Here is a 26,788-nt window from a genome sequence, read left to right as displayed (position 1 = left end):
GAAAAAAAAAGAAAAAACTTACTTGCACCATACGATCGTACTATAGGTTCATTTGTTTTGTTCTGTTGCTCATTCGTTTTGCATGTCTTTTATTTAAATTTTATGGTTATGCCTTCACTTAAGAAATTAGTATAGAGGCAAATATTTAAAAGCCAAAATTGAGGGAAAATCCAACTAAATTCTAAGTTGGATTTTAATTATTGTTTAATTTTGGGCCACATGTTCTATTTATGACTTAAACCATAAAAAAAAAAAAAAAGAAAAAAAAAAAAGAAAAAGAAAAAAGAGTAAAATTCATGTATATATCTATGACTTAAAAAATGTGTAACTTTTATACTAGGTGTAATTTAAACGCATATGTGTACAGTTGTGATTGTTGTGATTGTTTTTAATTGTACTGTACATATATATAGATTATACACCATCATTTTTTTTTTGAAAAAGAAAAAAAATATACACCAGTTAATATAGAGGTAACCAGTTCGTAAATGAACATAAGCCAACACCACCTATGTCTCTCAATTCTCAAGTGGTACTGATGAAACGGAAGCTCAAATTCTAAATTCAGTATAATGTGAACATACTATTTCATTCAATGCATTTTACATTTTAATCCAAACATTAAATGAAACTAAATTCCATTGATTTCAATTGACGTCTATTCCAAACAAATGAGTCGATAGTAAAGTGAATTCAATTCAATTCTTTTAAGAATTAAATTATGAATTCCAAACAGAAATCGTTTCACCATAGTAAATTTGATTAGAATGAATTTAGTCCAATGACAATGCCTAATGGTTAAAATTACAGTAACAATAAGGATTTACAGAGTGAAACCATTGGTTTAATGGTTCCCAAAGCATCACGAGATGCATGAAATTCTAGCACCAAAACTCCTAGCCAATATCTTGGGGTCACGCTAAAAAGATTCTTTCCTGTAATTATCTGTGTGTATTGGATGGAGGATTACACATGCCAGGAAATAATAAGTACTCAAAAATCTCTAAACACCCAATTCTGGAGAAAAAAAAAAAACAGAGTGAAACCTGTGATTGACAGAAACCTCAGCTTTATTCCAATAATACAACAATTTAGTATTCATTTCTCCTTACTCACTGACAGTAGACACACTACATGCTCCACAAACATCCAACTTCATTGTTCTGGCAAATCCACAAATTTATATTATAATTTACATGAAATAAAGTGAAGAACATGTGAAAGCTATTATTGAAGAATTGTACATGCTGGATAGATTCTGATTAATCAAGGAGAACTAATTTGCTTTGAAGAAGGAGCAGGAGGGATGCCAGGGATGCGAGGGATAGGTGGGAGAGGAACTATTGGAGGTAAAGGGAATGGCAGAGCTGGTGGTGGTGGTGATGGAGTGAAACCTGGTATTGGTGGAAATGGAAAAAATGGTGCTGGACCTGCTGGTGGGGAAGGTAACAATGGTGCTGGTGGAGGCTGAAATGGGTTAGGGATAAGAGGAGGTGGTTGGAAAGGGTTAGGAATAAGAGGAGATGGCTGGAATGGATTTGGTGGTAAAATTGGTGGTAAAAGTGGTGGAAAAAGTGGCGGAAGAAGTGGTGGAAGGAGATCATCTGGGTGGGCTTCCTTTTCATCTTGTAACTGAGTTTTCTTTAAGGATTCAGTAGTAGTAGGTTTTGAGTTTGTTGTCTTTCCTAGAATAGGTGGTGGAAATGGAAGTCCTGGAAGGTTTGGGAGAGGAGGGACTAGTGGCAATGGTGGAAGGTTTGGGAGAGGAGGGACTAGCGGCAATGGTGGAAGTGGAAGGTTTGGGAGAGGAGGGAGCAATGGTGGAAGTGGAAGGTTTGGGAGAGGAGGGACTAGAGGGACTAGTGGCAATGGTGGAAGGTTTGAGAGAGGAGGGACTAGTGGCAACGGTGGAAGCTCAGGCAATTTAGGAAGAGGGGGAAGATATGGGCTTATTGGGTCTAGAATTGGGGGTAAAACTGGTGTTAAAAGTGGTGGAAAGAGATCATCTGGGTGGGCTTCCTTTTCATCTTGTAACTGAGTTTTCTTTAAGGATTCAGTAGTAGTAGGTTTTGAGTTTGTGGTCTTTCCTAGATTAGGTGGTGGAAATGGAAGTCCTGGAAGGTTTGGGAGAGGAGGAAGTTGTGGCAATGGTGGAAGCTCAGGCAATTTAGGAAGAGGGGGAAGATATGGGCTTGTTGGGTCTTGAATTGGAGGAGGAAAATCTAGACCATCAGTTGGAGAGAGTTTATTGGAACCCAATTCCTTGGAATTTTGAATGCTTGGTTTTTGGTTACATAGGTTTGGCTGCTTTAATGGTTTGAAGGTGAAAAACCCAGCAGAGAATATGTGAGTCCCTTGCTTTCTTGACTTGAGACGGAGTGAAGATGAAGTTGCTGTTGAGGCCACAGCACAATAAGGCTCACTGCTGCTGATCAATTTCACAGAACATCCCTCAATTTTCTTCACATGTTTGCTTACTGAGAAAGGCAAATGCACTTTAAATTCTCCATGCTGATCTGTTTTCACTTCTTTATGAAAACTTGGTTTTGAAGTCCCATACTTGCATTCTACAGCCACAGATGCACCTGCATACAATTTTGGTAACATTAATGTTGACACAGAACTGAAACAGAACCCAAAGTTTGTAACATGAAAAACACTGATAATAATAATTATGAAGTTGTTGAAATGAACCTGATATGAAGTGGCTGGACTTTGAGAAATCCTCCTGGAAACATGTGTCACAGTAGACACTGCCAACAACAATGGCAGATGGAAGATTCTTCTCACGGCCAGCCTCTGAAAGGCTATTAAATGCAAGGCTGAGAAAGAATATTATTACAGACCAAGACATCCTACCTCCTTATGGAACTGTACCGTGAGAATGAGCTATGGTTGGCTTTAATAAGAATAGCTCAGGCCTATATAGGGGAGCTAGGAATTTTTGTTTAGGACTAATATATTTATTAAGACAATTTTTTCCTCCAAGACACACACACACATATATATATATATATATATGCCTATGCACGCTCTTTCATTATATACACACACATTTTTATTTGATAAGTTATATATATACACACTCAACCAAAAAAGAGAAAGAAAAAAGAGCTTAGTATTTTCAATCAAAATTATATTTGATGGTGATCTTTCATAAAATAAAACTCACTTTTACCATTTTTCACAGTGAAATTCTTAAAAATGTTTCATTTTTAATACAAATTATCAAATTTTATACTAAAGTAAGTAAAAAATCTTTCAATTGAGCTAATGAAATTTTCAAAAATATGAATAATCCAAAACTTGAAGAAATAAGTTATGCTCCAAACATATTTGAAACTATCTTGATCTAGCCCATTATGTGACAACTAAAGAGATATTTCATGTGTAGTTTTAATGACAAGATTTTTTTAATGAGTCAATAACTTATTAATTACCACATAACGGGTTGAAAAAGATAGACCCAAACACGTTTGGTGCCAAATTTTATCAAATATTTAACAGATATAAGAGCATATTTTACAATAAATAAAAAATTACAAAAAAAAAAAAATTATGTCTCTATAACTATTAGACAAATTTTTTTTTTAAGAGCATCATTGGACTAATTCAAATATTTGGTGGGGCTAACTCTTATTTTTCTAGATTAAAATTTGAAAACATTAAAATAATTATATATATATATTTATATATTTAGGAAATACCCATGTACGTGGCTCCGCTCCTGATCCTATAATGATGATATAGTTTCTGTGAATTAGACTTATTTGTTTTTTTCTTCTAGCTATCTTAGGTTTTAAATTTTAGATTTTCTAGTTTTATAAAACCAGCCTCATTATGTCATTCATGCAAAAAACTAGTGAACCACAAACTATAAGCAGTAACGTTGGTTCAATTCTTTCTACCAAACAGCTCAAAAAGTAAGGTAACTAGGAGATAGGAAAGGTAGATAAAGTAAGGTCCAAGATTGGCTTTCTGATTCTTTTTTTTAACTCACATTTATTGAGTTTGTTCCTTTCTTGGTGTAAAAAAAAAAAAAAAAATTCTAGTACCACATAAAATGTCATAATTTTTATCACAACTATCTTATGTGTTAGACTATAACAGACTGTTAGTTACTTTTACATAAACTTATAATTTTTTCTTAACTACTCACAGTTTGCTACGTGAACAGTTGTAATAAAAATTGTGACATTTTATATAGGCTTCGAATTTTTGGTTAAAAAAAAAATGCTAATAGGTATAGTTGGGTCCCTGTCGGTTCACGAGACATGCAGAGTAGCCACAAATGTCATGAGTCCTTTAATTGAAAGAATGACTAATGATAAACAAATTTGGGGTGATTGCGTGTTTGTTAGGACAGTGTCCTTCAGTTCACATTGGAACCACGTGGCAAGAGAGAGATGTCTCTCCTCAGCTTAAAGCAAAACACAGAATGCCTGTCGCTTCTACAGCTAGCTTCTTATGATTGGTACTATGTGCCTCGTGATCTCAATTAAGCTTCAGCCCTTCACCAGCCAGAAGGGTTTCTTGGTGTGTTTCATATTGTGATTGAGACCAAAACCCTTCTCAATTCTCATATACTATAGCATCTAAGCTTTGTGATGCACTTTGGTAAGACTTTGAGGAATACACATGCTAAAACATTGAAACACATACGATCAAATAAAGACTATAAGTTGGGTACACAACTCTTGATGAAGCAAGCTACCCTTGTCTCTATTTTTTTGACTGAAACACCCTAGTCCCTAAACAAAAGAGACCTAGAGTTATTTTCTAACATCTTGAAGTGGAGAGTGGAGGGAGGACCTAAACGTAATAGTTTTTATTTTTTATTTTTTATTTTTAAGGGATAATTACAACATGCTGTTAATTTCGTAGTTTGAACCCTTTCTCCTTAAATCTCCAACACTTTATATATAAGAATGTGTCAATTCAGTTACAAAGCCCTAACCTTAATAGTTAATACATAAGAAATCATGCACTTATCATAAATCATAGTAGAGTCCAAGCCCAAATAAACACCGTGCTCTGCGCACCAAACCTCCATAAATACAAAAACAATGGAAAATTATTTATTTATTTATTTATATTATGGAAAGCTTTTAATAACTACTTATTACTCTATGAATTATTTTGTGTAACAATGAACTAATTTAAGGTATATAGTAGTTAACCCTAGGCTAATCCTAGACTTGTAGCACTCGCACTAAAAGTAAGATTAAGACTATGTTGCTTGCTCTACAAGTACATGAGCTTAAAATAGTTTTGATTTATTGAGTCTTAATATCTTTAATATTTAAGCAGTTTAAAAATGTAAAAGAAATTTCATTCTTTATTTAAAATTATTTTAATAATTATCATAAATTTTTATAACAAAATCAATCTTATTCAATGTTCTTCAGCCACGTAAATTTAGGGTATTTCCTGTTCTAGATGTACTATCTATCTTATTGTTTAATTTTAAAGATACTTATAAAACTTTTCTTTAATTTACATAAGAATTTTATTTGTTGATTCGTGCATTATACAGACAAAATGGAAGACTAATATTACAAAAGTTCTTATTCGATGTGCTATTACTGTAACTTAAGATATTTTTTATTATCGTTTATTTTATTGCTTTTTTCAATGAAATCAGTGATTTTTTTAAAATTTTTTATTTCCATGAAATTATTATATATATAATCTTATGCTGCTAATGTACTGTCCTTGAAGTTCAAGTCGATCTTAGCCGGCGCATGATTCCTGGCAGCGGTGTCTCCATAAGCTTCCAAAGACCCGAGTACCCAAACAAGAAATACAGAGTTTTTCGCATCAAGAAAAAAGAAAAAAAAAAAAATGAAAAAAAAAAAAAAATGAAAAACAGAATTTTGTGAACCTCTGTCGTTGTTAGACCATACCTTCAGGCTTCAGACATTTCTTCATGTGTTCCACTTCCAAGTTCCAACCCTTTTATATATGTAGGCATTAATTTGTTTTCATTTTTTTTTTTTTGATGAAATTTAACAACAAAATTGGTTGTAGTCTACAACCTTAATAAAATAAACATTACACATATTTTGGAAATCTTTTTACGCTCTTAATATACATGTCATATTTTGTGTCAATTAGATATTATTTACTATATGATTTATAAGCTAATATTTTATGCAAAATTTTAAACTACAAAAACTTGAAATTTAAACAATTTATTGATGACATAGTTATTGATATTTAATTTTCTTGAAATTTTGCAAACATGGAGAATATAAAAAGAATATATGATCCAATGGTAGATTTGTCAAAATTTACATTCAATAAAAATATATTGAATAAGGTTGTGTAGCCTTAGGCTACAATCAATTTTGTAGTTAAACTTTGCCTTCTTTTTTTGTTTGAATAAGAATTTTTTTTTTCACTTCATTATCCATTTGTGTAAAAAAATCATTTGGATGTTTATATCAATATTGCACAAATTACCTTTTTTTTTTCGCCAAAAACTTTCATCTCATTTATAATCCTCCAAACTAATTTGCTCCATTAACACCCTAATGTGAGAGAATTATATCAATGCGCCTCCGACCATCTAAATTAAATCAGGAATCAAATGGGAAGGGAATGGTGATTTTCCATCGTAATCAGTTAGGGTAATTTCATCATTATGCCCAAATTTAGCATTTACTCAAATTGATTAATTAACGTTCATAAGTAGAGTAAAAACAATTTGACAAATATCATCAAATTTTAACAATAAAATAATTAATAAAAATGAAAGATAACTTACTTTAAATTATAATCATTGAATTCCATCATCTTCAAAGATCATTTTTATTTATTAATACTAAAAACTATAGTGGATGATTCAAAATAACTTAAAAATAAATAATAAAGTTCTTTTAAATTATTTTTTAATAATACAACTTACATGGAAAAATAATTAATAAAAATAAAATAAATAAAAGAAAAGATTACCTTAAGTTATATTACGAAGGCCTATTACTGTGTAAGAAAAAAAATTTATTAAAAAAATTATAATTGATTATTAAAATAATTAAAAACAAATGATTAATTTTTAATATTAATTTGAAACTTTTTGTAGTAGAGTTTGAATTGAAATATAAATTTAATATTCATGGAAGGTTGGTAATAAAGTTTCATTTAGAATAAAATTAGATTGATAATTTCAATATAGTTATACTGCACTGAGGACTCTTTTGTTAATCGGGATTGAAGAAAGAAAGAAAAAAAAAAAAAAAGTCTACCAAGTGTGCCAAATAAATCAGAAAATGACTGTTCATGTGGCTGAAGGAGTAAAGGAAAAAAAAAAAAGGAAAAAGAAAAAGAAAATTTGAAAGAGCATGCAGCCATAATGTTTGATACGCAACTTTTATCTTAGAAAAAAAAAAAAAAAACACAACTTTTGTTATATTAAAAAAAAAAAAGAAGAAAGTAGCAATATGCTCATGCAATATAAAAAAAAAAAAACACAACTTTTGTTATATTAAAAAAAAAAAAGAAGAAAGTAGCAATATGCTCATGCAATACTGTTATTAAGGTATATATATATATATATTGTTTTTTTACACCTAATATTGTTTAAATACCACCTATTTATTTTCAAACATCACCAACAAATTATTGGGATTCTTCAAATATTTTTTACCATATTATTATTATAGCCCACAACCATTATTCTTTTTATCACAAAATTGGGCTACAAATATAATACGTTATAGGACCTGATATTTTTGTATAACCTATAATTTAGACTCATCCCCAAATTATTTATTTTATTGAGCAAGATAAAATCTCATTCTTTTTAAAGTCTAAGAATATTTATGTTTAGCAATGTTTGAAAAGCCCATGATTCAAATACATGGCAAAACAATTTTATTGATGGAATTTAAATCCATGATCAAAGTCCATGATTTAAACCCATGCCAATTTTATGGAATTCAAATCCATAATTAAAACCCATGGTTCAAATCATGGCAAGATATTTTTATTTAATGGAATTCAAATCCATAATCGAATCCCATGATTCAAATCCATGGCAAATTATCAAATCCCGTTACTATACGGCACCATCAAAGCTCAATTTTCATTAGTAATATCAAAAGCCCAACTTACGTTGGTAATATAAAAAAACCCAGTTCTCACTGACAAAATAAAAAAACTCAACTTACGTTGTCACTATTTTAAAGCCTAATGTTATTAATACTTGGCAAAATATTATATCATAAGTATTTCATTTAAGGTTCAATAATGAATAATACTTTAGGTTTTAAACCTATTACTATAATATTAGAAGCTCCTAAAACTTATGACAATTATCTATTTTCAAAACCCATGGCAATCATTTTATAGAAGCCCATGGAAAATCATGATTATTTATCTTAGACCGATGACATCTATTTATACTGCAAGCTCATGGAATTTATATAAGAACATATGTTCACTATCTATCTTACATCACAACATTCATAATATTTATTTCCAAAACTCATAATAATTATTCACCTTACAAGCATATTATGATAAAAAACCACAAGAATATCACATTATTTCACTATAGTGGTTGTTACCATATTTTATTTAAAACCCATGGATATTTCCTCTATTTAAAACTCACGGTAAATATTATTCTCAAGAAACATTGGAGTTCATTATTTAAAACCCAAAAAAAAAAAATCATTTACAAAATAATCCATAGCAGAAATCATGAGAAACTATACAAGTTGTTATTTAAATCTTATGGAAATTAATACCCAAAACCTATCATAAATATTTATTAAAGCTCATGAATACATTTCTTATTAACTAAAGCCCGTATGGAATAAAAATCCATGGCAATATTTGGTAGTTTTGACTATTTTGTAGGGTTTACAATGAGAAGGCAAAAAGATAGGCCTAAGTTGAGATAACCACCAAGTCAAAGGCCCACAAAGTACTTAGCCCTCTTGTGTGCAAATTAACCCAGCTAGAGAACTCAATCTAGTTCTGCCTTCTACTAAAAAGCACCTCAAGAAGCAACCAAACTCTTAAACCAAATCAGGAGTTGGCCACCCGTCCCAGTAGCCTTTCTGCCACTGCCAATCACGATCTGAACAATACTAGTGGCTAAGTTGACACCTAAAAGCTAATAGGCAATAAATATCCTTCTTCTCCAAGTTTTGATTACAAGTCAAGGAAGCCATGACCAAGACCTCCAAGCTCATGAAATTCTTAACTAAATAGTTTATTTTATTACTAAAATTGTATGTAATTGGTTCATGAACCAAGCCCATGAATCTTAAAGGGGAAAATTTGGTAACATGTGGTTTGGAGAGCATAAAGGGATCTCCAGTAGAATCCTTTGAAGTTGGTTTAAACTTTGACACTTGGCTTAGGGTTTTGAATTCTACTTTCTACGGTCCAAATCTCAGTTGCAGTACTAGGATTTCCCCTTAGTACCTACCTTAATCCCATTGGCCGAACACAATCTCATAAATCTTAGCATTTAATGTAAGATTATCCAAATATTCCCCCATGTGTGATAAGCACATCAGCCCACAAAACACACACCAAATCCTCTAAAAAACCTTTGTTATTTTGTCAAATTTCAGCTTGTAGTTAGCCCCAGTAACCCACAAATAAACCACTCATGTCCATACTCACTTAGTTTCAGACATTTCTTTCATTTTTCTGCATATTCCAAGCTCATAAATGCTCTCCAATCAACCATAAACAACTCTTCTTCCCCATTAAAGACTTAGTTTTGGCATTTCCCATTATAAGCCTTCACGCCACTCACTCAAAACTGTCCCTACTATCCCATTTGTACTCCACATATATATATTCCTCAAGAATCTTAGTTGAATATCTGCTGCACTGAGCTGGAATCTCTCTCTCCCTTCACACCATGCCAAATAACCCTTTCCTTTTCACCATGGAACTATTAGTTTTTACTTTTTGTTTTACTATTGAAGAATACAATGTATTTGTAATAATAGAATTCTTCCTTCATATTAATGTAATGATGGTTGAAAAGTACCGTAGACCCTTCTGACCAAGACACACAAGGACTTCTAGAAGTGAACACTTTCCTAAATTTGTTTAATAATTGACTATTGGACCTTAAGTATAATTTTACACTGCCCCTGGAGAATTTGTTCTTCTTGTAATACCATAATAGGACCACTAACCCAAATAATCAAGTGTTTGCTGGGCTTTATTGTTGTTTTTTGTCAAGGTGCAACTTTTATTTTTTGCTTGGATAGGCTTATCACTATACCGAAAGCCTTTGAGTATCATCTCAAGAGCTCATGGTCGAGTTTCGGCTTGGCATCTCCATATTTTATTTGAAGGCATTAATTTCCCCCTCAACAACTCCAAAGTAGGTTCTAACTGCATTCTAGTCAAGTGTCCTTTTAATTCCTCTATATTTTAAAGAAAAACGTAAGTAAGGTTTTATTGATGAAATAAAATCACTAGTCCTTCCGCCTAAATTTCATTATGTATTCCAAAGTGTCATTCAATATCTAACTTTCATGCCAAGTATTTTAATATATAACTGCACAAATCTAATTAAAAAAAAAATCAAAAGAAAATTAAATTTATTATACTTGTATTTATCACTTTGAATGTATTATAGTTCTAACTTTTTTTTTAACTATTTTAAATCCGTCTAAAACTACTTCTAACCCATTCTATTTAAATCAGATTTGGAACAGCTTCCAATCCATTTAACACTAATCTATAATAGCTTACAAAAGCTTGTTATTTAGTTCAAATATAAAGTAAATTCTTTTTTATCATGTTCTAAAAATTAGTTGTGTATAACTTAATTATTTGAAAAATATAAACATGAAATAAATTTATTGTATTACTAAAAAAATGATAAGGTTTGGCTACAATTTGGTTATAACCAATATAGGAAGATGATATGTGTTTACTTAATAAACCACACTTAATTGTATACAATCACTTTCTAAACCCTGAATACAATCATTTATATGTCACCTTCCTATTGTTTGATATAGTGTTATGTCAAATTTTGTAACCAAACTCTTTAAAAATAAAAATTAAGTTAAGAAATAAAAATATTACATTCTTCTTCTTTTTTTCCAAAAAATAAATATATAAAAAAAGAATTAACAATTTGTATACTCTACCAAATAATATTCTTACAATGTTTTTTCATCAGTTGACATAACATAAAAATGACTATAATTATTATGCAAGTTATGTATTTTTTTTAAAGAAAACTGAAGTATGAATTTAAATATGCATTTACCTATGTTTATTTTGAAATGCATTAATGTAAATTTTAATATATAGTATTCTAATTAATAACAAATGCAGTGCATGGGAATTTTTGATAAATCATATTCATATATTTGAATATTTAAGCAATAAGTACTAATAAATATGAAGTCAAATGGAAAAATTTTTAAAAATAAATTCCCTAATTTAATTAAAATTTATTTAAAAAAAAGTAAAATAGTATTTAATCAGAAATTGTTTCGTGTCAGGTTGCTTTATTTTTCTAATTTTGTTAAGCTTATTTAGTTTAGAAATATTTGCAAATATAAAAATCAAATTATAACATTTATATTAATTATAATGATATTTTTTTTTCTCTAAAAAAACATATATGCTTTTAAAAACTTATGTGACAATATTAGAAAAAATCAATAAACAGTAAAGTTTCAATTTGTACTATTGTATTGATACAACCATAACTTGCCAAGAGTTTTCTAACTCAATGACATGTCTCATTATTTTCAATGAGTATATCAATAGTTTAAATCCCTTAAAAGGTGTATATATATGAAGCACCCAAGCAACCACAATTTTAAAGCAACCGCACTTTTGAAGTTCTAATAGTTATTTTATAATAGGTAAAGTATATGAAATATGAAATATGGAATGATGACAAATATGAAATGGGAAATGACCTGTCCTTCTTTACTAAAAAGAATATTTAATAAGAACCATGATTTTTTTATTAAAAAAAAGTAATTTTAAATTCAATAATTACAATAATAAGGTAGGGATAAGAACTCTGATAATTTTTTTAGTAAAAAAAAAAACAGATCATATCATTGACTTCGCCACTCTTAGCATCTTTTTTGAAGATTTAACTATAACTCTTGCCACAACTGCCCTCTCCTTTTAAAGTGTTTTTAATTAAAAGAGAAAAATACAAAAAAACCATTTCAAATTTATCTATAAAACACAAATCTTTTGAGATCTTGACTATAACACTTGACACAAATCTATTGTCACTTGCCTCTTTTGGGCCGCCTTAATAATATGCGCTCTATCTTATTTAGCAAAAAAAAGAAAAAAAAAAAAAAGAAAAAAAAGAAAGAAGAGGACTATAACACTTAATTCTATGTGATATCACTTTATGTGTAAATCGTTAATTGTGTGACACTTAAACCCCTAGAAGTTTTAAATGTAATACAAAATCTCTAAGAAGAGCTATTTTATGTGAAAATAATATGTGCATATTTCATCAAATGAACAAGTCATTATTTATTTTCACACAGTTTTTTACTTTTTTTATTATTACTTATTTCCACGTATGTTTAACATTTTACAAATAAAATAATATCACAAAGAATTAAGTGTTACATTTAAAACATGTTTGAGAGGAAACCACAAAAGGTTTGTATTTTTTTTTTTAAAGCTTAAAGAGAAGAGAAAAGTTTTATGAAACTATTTTATTCTCCAACAAGTAATTGTGGTGGTTTTATCACAAATTAACGCTTAAACATATTATGAAATTGAGTGGTGCTTTGGATATGTTTGAAGTCGGTCTATTCATGAAACATTCCTCTCAAAATATCTGAGTGTTTTATTCTATGATGACAACTTTTACCATATTTTTTCACAAGCATATCCTATGTAGTAAATTATGAATCCTCTACTTACAGTCAGCCTTAGTCACATCGTAGAGTTACGACAACGAGTGTGAATTACAGAATTTTTGGATGCGAGTCTCACGTGTGTCTACAGCTGGTAAAGATAAGAGGAACACTTTTTTCCGACATTCTTGATCGAGATATGAGAGGACATGACAGAGAGAAGCTGATAAGGAACCTTAAAACGACGCCTCTGTGTATATCGGAAAGAGCCTGTCTTTTTCTTCACGGGATTCGAAAGCCATGTGATGATTGTTTCGTAGCCCCCGTCTCGTCTTCACGGACGAGGTTAGACGTATGCCCAACTATGAGGGCTTTCTTGTCATCTCCTTGAGCGTATCCAAAAACTAAAATTGTCTCCTTGTTCAATGTCCCAATCCATTATCAAATCTTCTACATTTTTCCTTTCACAATTCTTCTAATTTTTTATGGGTACCGAAGTGGTGTAACATTTAAAAATTTAGAATTATATAGGCCAATGGTATATACTCTATACCCGTGCAGCATATAGTTATCTGGAATATAAAGAGTACAATCAGGGCCAGCCCTACCCTTAGGCGAATTAGGAGGCCCCAAAATTTTAGAAAAAAAGGGGTAGTAGGGGCCAAAAAAAGAAGTTTTAGATGAATTAGAAATATCTGGTTTATCCTTTTAACCAATTTTTTTTTTTTTTTTTTTTTTTTATAAATCCAGTTAAACATTAGTTCTAAACAAAATTATTATCAAAAATAACATTATTATTCTCTAGACAAACTAAAAATCAACAAGATAAACTACAAATCCGGTTTAAGAGACTAATCACAAAACAATCACAAATCAAAACGAATAAGACAACTCAAATTCCCTAAAATTTTTAGTTTTACGATTCCTCTGTTTCTTTGATTCTTTCTCTTTGCTCTCAGCCTCTCTCATCTCAAGGCTCAAGCAAGCTTTCTCCGCCTCTCTCATTCCTTCTCTGATTCTCTGCTCTGCCGCCTCTGCGCCCCTACGCCTTTACTCTAGGTTTTGAGATTGAGAGTTTTCTGTGTTAGAGCATTCTACAGCCTCTCATAAGATGTGCTAAATGTCTCAAAATTATAAGACATGCTACAGTACGCTCTCAAATATGAGAGCGTACGGACAACAATGCTATAATTCTTTTGATTATTTTATTTATTTTTCTCTCTCCTCCCAACACATCTCTCTCTGTCTGCAACACAGCTCTCTCTCTCTCTCCTCTCTGGTCTCCATCTCTCCGTTGCTCCCTATTTCTTTCTCACTTTCATTTTTTTTAATCTCTCCATCTCTCTGTCTCTGCGCCTCTCTCTCTCTCTCTCTCTCTCTCTCTCTCTCTCTCTCTCTCTCTCTCTCTCTCTCTCTCTCTCTCTCTCTCTCTCTTGTCACTATCTCTCTCTCTTTCTTTTCCTGTCACGAAGAAGAAGGCGATTCCGATCTGAAGCAGAGCTCGCTGATTGAAGCTCACTAATCTGAACCTCTGCTCGCCGATTTGAAGCTCTGCTCGCCCAGGGGCAGTCGCAGATCTTTGCTCATCGTCCTCCACAACTCTCGTGGCCGATGGTTGATTGAGTTTGGTCCTTGATTGATTTGTTGGGTTGGGGTTTTGTTGAAGATTTTGAGTTTTTTTTTTTTTATTTTTTTTTATTTTTTTTTTATGTTGAAGTTTTTGGATTTGGAATTTGTTGGAGGATCCGGTGGTTGTGGTTGTAGTTTGTGGTGGTGGTTGTTGTTGTCACAGTGGTTGCAGCGGTGGCTGTTGGTTCTTGGGTGGTGGCGACTGCCACTGGCTGTGCATTTGTATATTTGCTGGGTTTTGGGTAAATATATTATTTTAATGGGTAGGAAATATTATTTTAATGTATAGAATTGAAGAATAAAACATCTGATAAATGAGATAATGTAAAATGATGTGGTAAAATGATAAAGTAGGTTTTTGGTGTGTCAAAATAATATTTTTTATGAGAGAGCTGATGTGAATGCTCTACGGTATAATTTATTTCATTATTTGGGTTTGGGCGCCTGGCTTTCAGGTTTCTGGCTTTCAGGTTTCAGCCTTTCTATTCATTGTATTTGTTATGATAAAAAGCTTGGGCCTGCCTCCTGCCTGTTTCACGTTTGTTCAGTTTGGGCCTTCAACTTCAAGTTTTTTTTTTTTTTTTTTGGGGATTATAGATAGATACTATTTTTTTTGTGTTTTTTTTTTTGGGGTGGGTCTTATTAATAAGCCTTGTATTATGGCTGTGCTTAAATTTTTGTTATGCTTGTGGTTAATTTTTTTTTTTTAAAATTTTAATCTTGTGCTTTAAAAAAAAGTATTCTTATCTAATTTCTTCGGATTGTATAGTCCAATTGTGGACGCTAAATTTGCGGTTAAAATTTAACATTGATCAGAAGACTTTGTGAATGTTAGTTGAGTGAAATATTTTTGACAATCCCTTAAACAGAGATTACTGTTAATCTTCAGCAATTGGAATATTGCGTTTTTTGGTAGAAACAGCACAAAGTTCAAAGCTCTTGAACAGAGATTACTTGATCATCAGCAATTGGAACCCTCAATGTAGAACATTATTGCTATAGACTTTGTGCAACAAAAATATGGATGAATGGAAGATAAGATAGGAAGTGATTCGGGAGCAGAAATTGCAAGAGCTTTTGTTGGAGGAAGGGGATAGAAACACAATTCTTTCAACTCTCCATGATTATTAAGAGGAGAAGGAATTATGTGGACAGTATCAAGGTGGATGATAACCTTTGATTTAAGGATCCTAATGGGATAAAGTAGTACTTCATTTCCAACTTTAGAGGATTATAATGAGTCCAGCAAATTTCAATTGCCAGAGGATTTGGAGGGCATCATCCAAACCATGTTTCAAAGATATATATTGACAATGAAAAGATATGTTGGCAGTGGCGGTTCCAGAAATTTTTTTTCAGGGTGGTCATGAAAAAACTTAAATTAAATAAAATCTAATAAAAATATAAATTTATATATTGACAACAACAAAAAATAAAAGCAAAAAAAAAAAAAAAAACCTCAAATACATGAAGTCTTACGATTTTCTTCTACGAATTTTTTTATTTTGAAATCGTTGCATGATAATCTCATTATCAATGTTACAAGTTACATCTTTTTCAAAATTTTAGTTAAATAAAAATTTTCTTGGATTTTTCTTTTTGTTTGTAAGGGCTCAATATATTGTTAAGAGGAACAAGACTATAACTTTCACTACACAAATTAACATGGCTACATATTTTGAAAATCTAACCATTGAATTGTATGTTCTTAAAACACATGTCAAATTTCATGTCAATCGGATGTTATTTACTATTTGATCTACAAACTTATTTTTTGCGTATAATTTTAGACTACAAAAAACTCGAAATTTAAACATTTGATTGATAACATAAGCTATTAATCTTTGATATTTTTGAAGTTTTGCAAGCATGGAGGGTATAAGAAAAAAAAATGTAATCTAATTGTGAATTTGTCAAAATTCGTATCCAATAAAAAATTATATATCTATATATATATATATATATATATCGAGTGGAGTTGTAGCCTTAGTCTACAACCAAGTTAATTTGTTGCTAAATTTTGTCCAAAGTTTAATTAAATTGAGCTTAAAAAAATTTAGGCTGGTCACACATTTTTTTAAGAGTAAAAAAATCATAAAATTTTTAAATTTTATATATAATAATGATTATTTTTCCAGGTCAGGGTGGTCCTGTGACCACCTTGGCTCTAATGTGGAGCCGCCAGTGTTTGTTGGATACTTACGACAGAAGAAATAAAAGGCATTGTGTGGGAAATAAACTAATTAAAAGCTTCTGGCATTGATTGATGGTGCACAATCGTTTTGCAATTTAGGCCTATTAGCTTAAAGCATTCCCATCAAAGGAAGTAAAATTTTTAGCATATACCACCTCAAAACTCAAAATTTTAGTTTTTAACATCTCATTTTATAATACATCATACATCAAAGATTCTAAAATTTTTAGCACTTCATTTAAATATTATTTTTTTATTCTTTGTTTCTTTCTCTTTGGCTACGTTTGTTTTGGCTTCAAAGGATTTCCGGAAATGCTTTTACACCGCGGTGTGTGTTTGGTAGGTATTGAAAATTGGGTCAAACGGAATTGGTATTCCGCATTAACAGTAAAATAAGGCATTTGGGGCATAAAACCATTTCAGTGCCTATTTTACCTTTAAATGAATTACACCTTTCACACGCACTCCTTACAGACATCATTGGTACTCTCCAAGCTCATCAGTTGTGACTGAGCTCCACCCTCTCCCTCATGCTAAACGCAGTCGATCCTTTCCCTCACGCTAGTCCGAGCTTCCACCCACAGTCCGACGAGCGCCGTCAATCCACCCACGGTGAGTTTCCTCCACTGTTTGAGTTCATTTCAGTCTGACAACCTCACCTCACCTCCGATCCACCCTCTATTTGAGTCCGACGATTTCCATTTCCAGCCGAGAAAGAGAAAGATTGAACCAAGTCTAATCATCGCCGCTGCCTGAAGCCTGATGCCACCATGCTCTATATTGCCTCATCCTTCTCTCGATCTCGTCACCGCTGCCCTTTGGGTTAGATCATCTCCTTTCGATCTCGTTGCCACCATTCGCCGAATTGCATTCTCTCTCTTGCCCTCCGACCAACCAAGGTCGAATTGGACACTGCATGTCATTGATCTAGTGTCTTCTCTCTCTCTCATCTCACTTTTTCTCTCTAAGTCGAACCAAACCCCCAACTGGCTTTTATGCCTGATTTTCATTTTCTTTGAACTCTGATTTTGTTGTTATTGTGGTGGCGTGGGCGTTGGTGTTTTGGTGGTTTTTGTGTGTTATGGGTGGGGGTATTTTGGTGGGTAGTGGTGGATTTTGTGTGGTGTGGTGGGGGGTTTTGTGTGGATGGCGATGGGTTTTTCTGTGGGTGGTGGTGGGTTTTGTGTGGGTGGTGGTGGATTTTTTGTGTGTGGTGATGGCAATGGAGCAGCGCTAGCGGTTTTTTCCCTCTTCTCGATCTGGATTTGGTGTGGGTGGTGGTGGGTTGTGCCTGTCCTTAGTGGTGGTGGCTGGCTTGGGTTTACATTTTCTGAAAATAGATTTTTTACATCAAGACCAAACGCAAGAAATAATTTTCCGGTGTAATTTTCATAACCCAGTCAAATAGTAGAAAATGTTTTCCTTTACGTAAAATATTTTCAACTGAAAATATTTTACACTTGGAAAATATTTTACATATTGCCAAACACAGCCTTTGTCTCTCCCTTTCTCTGAAAAACCTACCATTTTCTTTGCAAACCCATACCCACGGCTAGCCACTACCCGCCACCACCATCGAAAACAAAAAAATAAAAAATAAAAGCATTCGCTGGCCCCACCACAGCTACAACAACTGCCACTGTCACCACCACCCACAACCATGACCACTAACCACCAAAATCATAACCAAATCACAAATCCAAACCCACAACCTCATCACCATTCACCACTAACAACCGGAAAAAGAAAAACAACCCTCCAAAATCACAACCAAATCACAAACCCACGACCTCCTCACCACCAACAATTGGAAAAGGAAAAAGAAAAACAACCACCTAGAGAGACCCACACGATTAGAGACCCATTGATTAAAGACCCATGCCGAACTCTTAACTGATGACCCACGCCAATCTACCCTTAACGCTGACGCCCACGTCGGTCAGAGACCCACGCTGGTCAAATCCAAAATGCCAAATCCATAATCCACTACGATAGAGATAGGCTTGCCTTGATGCTCTGGCTTGGGTTTCGTCGAAAAGGGAGGTAGAGATGTCAAGTAGAGGGAGAGGGAGAGAGAGAGAGAGAGCAAAGAAATGGTTGGAGGCTCTCAGAGTAAGAATGAGAGACAGAAGAAAGACAAAGAAATGAGAAAGAAAAAAAATAAGAAGAAGAGAAAGCGGGCCCCATTGAATAAAAAAATAATATAAGTTTTACAATTGGTGAATAGTGTGGTCTCAAATTTAAGATTGCACTGTTCATCAATACAAAATATTATAGCATTTAAAACACTTGATGGAAGTGGTTTTTTTAGAGTTTGGTATGTCAAATGCCAAATATTTGGCATTTGACACACTTGATGGGAATGCTCTTATGGAGCTTCTTCTAAAAGATCATTGCTTCAAGGTTGTACACCATGTAAGAAAAGTGAGCTCTCCCTATCGAGTTGCTTTTCTTCCTTGCAAATCAATATCCAAGAATTCCATAATATTTCAGGAGAGTTTAGAAATTCAAAATGAGAAAGAAAGGGGATGGCATGTTGGGAGTGAAATAGGGCTTGCAGAAGGCATATGACAATATTGAATGAGACTTCTTGTCGGATGTGCTAACAAAGTTTGGCTTTAATAAGGTCACCAAACTAGACTAAATTGCAATTTACACTCTTAAAGTTTGAGTTCATTTTAATTTTTCTCAAAATATTTAAAAATTTGGATTTAGACCTTCGATGTTATATATGGTTTAATTCAAGTCCTTTTATTTGTGATGATAGATGGTCTGGACCAAAATCAATCCACAATGTCTCCAAAATTGTTGCATTGCATAATTAGAATGAGAAGTGAACGTATTATATAGTTTGAAAATTGTACAACACAGCTGCAACCCATGTAAATGTCCAAGGCCTCTCTTAAAAACCTTCTCCTAGTTTAAGGAAAATATAATCATTTACCAATAAGTAATTTCTCGACTTTTTACCAGTCACTTACAGATCAAGTCTAAGGCCTTGTCTGTGACTTGTAGTTTGAGTTCATTTACAGATTCTGCTGCTACATGGCATGCAGTTTGGAAAAGATACTAACAACAACATGTTATTTTATATTGTAGATTGTAGTCATAACATATTAGTCATTCTGGCTCTAGTTCTGTTTAACAATCCATTGGTTAATTTAGTTATTGCCCTTGAGAGGTGTGGTTTAAGTTGTTAGCGGTCTGTTAGCATAGTTGAGTTACTGTTTAGTTAATCCATTATAAATAGTCTCTTGTACAGTAATTCAGAGGTTAAGAGTGGAATAATACAAGTTTTACTTTCTCTCATACTCTCGGCTCTACGATTCTGCATTTCCCTCTTCTTTCTTCTAATTTTTCTTGTATCAAATACTTAGCTATCAAACGCTTGGCTATAATTTTCACACCAACCAATTCTCAATTAGTAATCTCCAAAGGTGTCAAAAATTAAGAATTAATATGTTGTAACTTATTAGTGCCGAAAATTATGAGCTCTACCTGCCCAAAAAAAAAAAGCAAGTTTAGATTTCTTAAATTCTAATACTTAAGAGTGGGGTGATTCAAGGAAACAAAAGTTATCCTGTAGATGAAGTTACAATTCACAATTCAAATGTCTAATTCACATGCAATCTATAATAATAAATTCCTAAATTTTCCATAACAACTTTAAATGACCACAAATAATTTCAAAAAGTTTGTCACAAATCCTGTTAATTTTTCATTGGGAGTAAGGGAAATAAAAAGAAAATCTGAAAAGGCCCAAAGGAAGCAAAGACGGAGCTAAGCTTGGCCCTTTTTTACATTAAAATATTAGTTTACATATAAGTATTAATTTTAACAATTTTGTTATATAAAATTACACTGTCCTTTTAACAATATCATTGATTCTTTTAAAAGCAATGTTATAGCCAGTTAGCCACAAACATTTTTACAACATTTTTATAAATTGTTGACATAGTAAATTCTTATTAGTTTGCATTTGGGCCACTTACAAAATTTTCTACTTACCAATAACCACTCAACACATCAGTAATTTATAAAAAAGTTCATAACTCTAATCATTTTAAAGTCCATAAAAAAAAATTATAGCTCTAAAATCTAAAACAAAATAAAGCCAAAAAAATTAGCCCAACAACAAATATTATCAATAGCAAAACTAAAAAAAAAATTAAGTCCATCCAACAAATTTTACTCAAAACAAACAATCCAGCCCTATAAAAAATTTTAAGCAAATAATTTTTTCCTTAACTAGCTGCAGACAAAAAAAAAAAAAAAAAAAAAAACCCTTATCAGCTAAATAGCAGCAGAACCGAATAAAAAAAAAAAAAAAAAAAAAAAAACCCTTATCAGCTAAATAGCAGCAGAACCGAATGCCAATGTCGCCGCGCGCAGCCAGCAAACGAACTGCCCTCCTAATTCCAAGTTCTACCTTGGGAATTTAGAACCTAAAAGATAGAGCACTGTCATTGGCAAAACCAAGTGCCTAGCAGACTTACTCATCAAAAAAATAAAATAAAATAAAGATTCGTCAGTCTTTAAAGCTAATGTCTTCTAGATATTTTGTAATTCACATATCAACACACAATTATGCACATAATCATCTATTTATTCATGCTTTGAACAAAATTTTGCAAGGGGCTTTTTTCTTTAACATAAAAAGTTAAAGAATGCAAAACACACCCCAAAAAAAAAAAAAAACCAGAAACAAAATGACAAACGTTACTCTATTAAATTAAATGTGCTTCCTCTCAATCAAATTAAATTTGGCCATCAACACGTCTCTTAGCCAATTGCAAAGCATCATTTGATTCCATTAGTAAGCTTTGAAAAATCTCCTTTGCATCTCCTTCTATTATAAACTGTGCAAAAATAGAGAGAGCGAGAGAAAGAGGAGAGAGACGCCCAGAGGGGCAATCAGTTACCTTTTATGTGGACCAAAATTTCAGTTTCTGAAGCGCCTTGCAACGATTCCTTGATTGTACTGGTGGACGATCGACGATATGAATGTTGGGGATTCGAGCAATCTTATGCCAATCCTCGCCGCTGTCTTTCTTGCACCGCCTCTGCAGATGTGGACAACTTTCAATTCTCAATGTTTTGAGTGCCGTAAGATTCTGCAACTCGTCCGGTATAGACATTAGATTATTGCAGCGCTGAATTCGCAAAGAAGAAAGTGACGTGAGGCATCCTATCTGCTTCGGCAAGGAAACTAACTCCGGACATCCACCAATAAGTAAGTCCTCAAGGCTAGTTAAATATTGAATTCCTTCAGATAAAGAGCAGAATTTGTCGCAGTTCTCAATCCATAACCTCTGTAGTGAAGACAAGCCCCGCAATCCATTTACCGAAAAGGACAAAATATTTGTACAGCCCGATATAACGAGTTCCCGTAAAGAATGTAGGTACTGGAGTCCTTCTGGTAGACTTTCGAGTCCCTTACAATAATCAAGTGTAAAGCGTTTCATTGCAGTAAGATTTTGAAACAGTCCATCCGGAAGAAGTGTCGATTCATGCATACCTCCAATTTGAAGGGAAGAAAGTGAAGTGAGATTCATCACTGACTTAATTAACATTGCATTGTTTGTATAGATACACAAACTTGTAAGGGAAGGAATAATAGGCAATTCAACTAACTTTGGACAATCCCAGATATATAATGATCTTAGGCAGGAAAAACTCTCTCTTCCATCCATTGTTTGCCATTCCTCCAAATTAGCCATCGATTCTAAACTCAGTCTCTCCAATGATGGGAACGAAATTGCACTATCTCCATGTAACTCATTGCCAAGATACTTCACAGAATCCATGCCAATTATTTCAAGAACCTTAAGGAATGGTAGTTTGCCAAGAGGTGGCAGATGTTCACATCTTTCACACTTAATTAGAGAAATTTCAACCAGATCATGAAGGAGTAAATCTTGCATCCATGTTGGAAATTTTGAACCCAAATAGTTTTGAATGCACAACACTTTCAGATTTGAATGAGGTTGGAGACCATCAAGAACAGCTTCAACCTGTTCTGGTACAGGGCACTGACTTTCCTCCTGCCAAACTAGACTTAGCGAATGAAGATTTTGTTTCCCAATCAAATTTGCATTTTTTGCCTCCGCAAAATTTCTTACATTATCAAGTTCCTTTATTGACAACTCATTTCGAAGGTGTAGTCCTTTCAGCTCACTTAATTGATAACCATTTTCCTTGCCAACGATGAAGATGCTTAATGATTGGAGGCACGTTAGTTGTCCCATCCCTTCAGGCATACAAGTAAGAGAATTACAAGATCTAAGCCCAAGATAGATAAGGTTTTTCATGTGCCTCATACCATTGGGCAACTTATGAAGAGAATGACAATAATCTAGTTTCAGCGTTTGCAGGTTCAAGAGGCAAGTTATTGATTCAGGTAAAACATTGAAGTAGGAATAAGACATGTCGAGATACCTCAAGTGTTTTAAATTAGTGATTGATTTTGGTACTTTCTCTAACCGTTGATCAATAGAGTCCCACACCCGAAGATACTTTTGTTTCAAAAAGAAGGATAGAGGAGGTTTATACTCACTGTAACTGTAATAATTTGGTGACACAATGTATGAGCGTAGAGATCGGACTTTGCATACTTCAACATCCCAAGAAGTGCGTTGAGTATAATTCAAGTGACGAATCATTTTTGGAACTTTGACCTCTTTGTCAGATTCCACCACAATGCATTCAAGCCTCATAATAGACTGAGCAAGGTCATGCATAAGATCATGCATTGTACATGTTATTTCACTAGAAGAACGCTCCACAACATCTTGAAAGAAAGATCTCCACACTAATTCATTGAAGATAATAATGCCAACATCATGGGGCTCCAATGATTCTTTAGAGGGAATAAAACCATTAGCCATCCACAATTGTATCAACTTATCCCTATTAAGCTCGTGATCTTTGGGAAATATACAGCAGAAAGCAAAACATTGCCTTAGATGTGGGGGTAAATGGTGGTAACTCAACCTCAGCGCTAGCAAGATGGAATTTTCACCTTCTGGTAATTCCCAAATTTGACTTTCTTTCACAGATGACCACTCAGTTTCCGTACTTTTTAAGCTCATGAGGCTTCCAAGAGTCTTTATTGCTAGAGGTACCCCTCCACACTTCTTCACTATTTCCTTGCCAATTGATTCCAATTCTGATCTCTCCTTTAGCCTTCCCATCCCAAATGCACATCTTGTAAACAGGGACCAAGAATCATTCTCTGACAAACATCCCATGTTGTGTATAGGTAGTGTGGCCATCATAAGCGCTACATTCTCAATCCGGGTTGTCACTATAACCTTACTTCCGTTCGATCCACACCTCAACACCTCTTTTAAGCCATTCCATTTGTCATGGTATTCGTTCCAAACATCGTCCAAAACAAGCAAAAATCTCCTCCCACGCAATTTTTCCTGCAAGCGTTGCTGTAATGGGTCCAATTCTGAAAGATTACATGCACTACCATCAATGGACTCTATGATTGCTCTCACCAATTTTCTTATATGGAAATCATCTGATACACACACCCAAATTCTCATATCATAATGCCTTTGCACCCTAATATCATTGTAGATCAACTGTGCAAGTGTTGTTTTTCCCATGCCCCCCATACCCCATACGGCATAAATGGCGAGATTATCTTGATCAGACAGATTAGTGAGCAATACTTGAATGATTTTTTCTTTCTCTTCACCTCTTCCATAAATCTCACTTTCATTCACAAGTGAGCCAGTTTGTCTTCTTTCTATATCAAAGACTTCCATGTTTATATCTCCCTCTCTCAAGTGAAACTTAGATCTCTCCATAGAAATGGATTCTAGTCTATCCCTCACATTCTTCAGTTTATGTGCCATCTTCATGCGAAATATAAGTCGGTTTTGAAGAGAAAAGAAGCTACTTACTTGGCTTTTCACACCTTTCTCTTTCTCCGCCTTTTGTATTAGAGCTTCAGTTGCAAACTCGTCCAGAACATCATCTGCATCATAAGCTCCTTCTTTGAGCTTTCTCAGCCAATTCCTGATAGCCTCACTCTTCCACTGCTTCTCCTCTGCATCTTGCAGAACAGCTTGGATGGTGGAAAGTGTGCTTTCAAGGTTGTCAAGCTCAGCTCTCAGGTCCAAAGCAACTCCCAATTCTTGAAGTGCTGAAGTATTCAAGTTACCCACCATAGAGCTCACCAGGGCAGATAGAAGTATGTCTGCCATTCCCTCTCTCTCTCTCTCTGTGTCTCTCTTTCTCACTCACTCACTCTGGCAACAAAATGCTATTGGAATACAGGATAGCTCAGGGGAAGTGAATTGCCTAAAGGGAATTGCGTAGTTACTTTACCAGTTAAAGTCTTTCTACCTTTGGCTCCACGCGGTGTGGACTTGACTCAGGCAGCATATTCTGCTTTGGATTCTAAATTGTTAATGTCCTTTGATTGGCTAGAGAGTCTACATCTGGCTCCACACGGGATTGACTTTACGACCGATTGATCAGGGGTAGCCCACGCGGGTTTCTTTCTTCTTCAAAAAGTCTTGTTACTTTGGGACCTTGAGAGGAATTTTCCTGCATCATTGGTTTTGTAATTCCATTAGTCATCTGATTTATGATTTTCCGTGTGTATAATCAATTGCTTAAGATAGAACCGTGCTGCAAATTGTTAAATCTGCCACCAATTCTGTCGAAGAATCAGCACTCACAGCCTCTTTAATTACGTAAACCCCAATGTAATTTAAAACACACCACTTCATTGATGTGCACAAAGCAATATCAATCTTCCTGCCATTCAGTCCTTCAAATATTTAAAGTAAATCATTTAAGTCTTTTTTTCCTAAAAAATTTGACCACAAAGTATTTGAAATTTATTTAGAAACGCGGTTTCTACTAAGAAAATTTCATGTCCTTGCTTTTTCTGTGCCATTTCACCTAAGTATCTTGCAGTGTTCTGAATGTATGGGACACGTTACTAAATGTAATCTTATGATAAGAGGCTAACATGATAGAAAACAGATAATCAAGTAAATAATCCATGAATTTTTTTTTGCTTCACATAATAAATTCTCAAGGTGGACCAAAAGTAGTAATAAAAAAAAGCAGCAATCTTAATTTGACCCCTCAAAGATAAAATCCCAATCCTTTCAGTAATACAAACAGAGTTAAGGGTTTCGCATTTAAGAATTCAATTTTTAAAACTAATGGGCCTATAAAATGTCATATTTTTAAAATTTTAAATGACATAACATTCAATATATTTTTATTTTTTAAATTAGTAATATTTAATCTAAGTCATAATACATACCCGTTTAATATGAAAAAGATTAATTTCTAATAGAATACATGTATTATTTCGCCAAAAGTTTTATAGTTCAATTGACACATTTTGAATTTTATAACAGAGAAGTTTATGGTTCAAAATTCTTCTCTTCCAACTATAGAATTATGACCAAAAAAAAAAAAACATAAAAATTATTTAGTCTTTAAATTTCAGGTATATTTTTTTTAATAATTCATTTAACGCATAAATATGTCAACATCTCATTTTACATTTTTTTTTATATGACTTGCATATTTGCAAAACAATATTAATAAAACAACTACAATTGGGTTCATTATTTTTTAGGGCCACCAAATGGGCTGGTTTGAATCTTTGTATAAGATGTTGGGCCTTGTCTGTCTTTCGAGTTTTTATAATTTCTCTCTTCTAATTTCTTTTGGACCTTGACCGCTTCTTGCTCATCCAGCTAATTACTAGTTTTTTTTGATGAATCCAACTAATTACTAGTTACCACTTACTACACCATTTTCACACATACGGGAAAATAAGTGGACTGTTCCATTTTTCTGCTACAGCCAAGATGAAAGATGACTTTTAATTATTTTTTATTTATAGAAATGCTATGTTGGCAACTTTTTTACAACAATTTTAACATTTCTCGATAAATTCTAAATGACAGGTTGTTAGTAATTGTTACTATTGAGTAAAAAATTAATTACAGTTATGAATTCAAATTTAACCAGTAATATATACTTATAATTTGTTGTGAAAATATTGTGAACATAAAACTTTTTATTTATTTATAGATTTACCTGAAGTATTAGGGATTCAGTATTCACAATACTAGGCAAG

At 33.1% G+C, this 26,788-nt stretch overlaps 2 protein-coding genes across 7 annotated transcripts; both read right to left on the bottom strand.

Moving 5' to 3' along the window:
* Positions 1-1,052: 1,052 nt before the first annotated feature.
* On the bottom strand, positions 1,053-2,956 carry LOC112023845 (uncharacterized). 4 transcript variants are annotated; one of them, XM_065781559.1, is made up of 3 exons: positions 2,695-2,956; positions 1,834-2,585; positions 1,053-1,797 (listed from the first exon to the last, which is right to left on the bottom strand). In XM_065781559.1, exons 1-3 carry the CDS (start codon positions 2,852-2,854, stop codon positions 1,267-1,269), a joined length of 1,443 nt encoding a protein of 480 aa, XP_065637631.1. In that variant the 5' UTR covers positions 2,855-2,956; the 3' UTR covers positions 1,053-1,266. The 4 variants fall into 4 exon arrangements, with proteins under 4 accessions (XP_065637631.1, XP_065637633.1, XP_065637632.1 ...); XM_065781561.1 differs by having other exon boundaries at positions 1,053-1,755; XM_065781560.1 differs by having other exon boundaries at positions 1,053-1,755; positions 1,798-2,585; positions 2,695-2,955.
* A 16,946-nt stretch (positions 2,957-19,902) lies between these two features.
* LOC112023828 (putative disease resistance protein RGA3) lies at positions 19,903-24,996 on the bottom strand. 3 transcript variants are annotated; one of them, XM_065781558.1, is made up of 2 exons: positions 21,585-24,996; positions 19,903-20,160 (listed from the first exon to the last, which is right to left on the bottom strand). In XM_065781558.1, the coding sequence occupies exon 1, from the start codon at positions 24,879-24,881 to the stop codon at positions 21,588-21,590; it is 3,294 nt and encodes a 1,097-aa protein (XP_065637630.1). In that variant the 5' UTR covers positions 24,882-24,996; the 3' UTR covers positions 19,903-20,160; positions 21,585-21,587. The 3 variants fall into 3 exon arrangements, with proteins under 3 accessions (XP_065637630.1, XP_065637629.1, XP_023912223.1); XM_065781557.1 differs by lacking the exon at positions 19,903-20,160 and adding an exon at positions 20,974-21,153; XM_024056455.2 differs by lacking the exon at positions 19,903-20,160 and adding an exon at positions 20,974-21,107.
* Between the last annotated feature and the right edge of the window lie 1,792 nt (positions 24,997-26,788).

The sequence above is a fragment of the Quercus suber genome, unplaced genomic scaffold (genome assembly GCF_002906115.3).
Source record: "Quercus suber isolate HL8 unplaced genomic scaffold, Cork oak 2.0 scaffold_270, whole genome shotgun sequence".
NCBI lineage: Eukaryota > Viridiplantae > Streptophyta > Magnoliopsida > Fagales > Fagaceae > Quercus > Quercus suber.
This window is presented reverse-complemented; position numbering and strand designations above follow the sequence as displayed.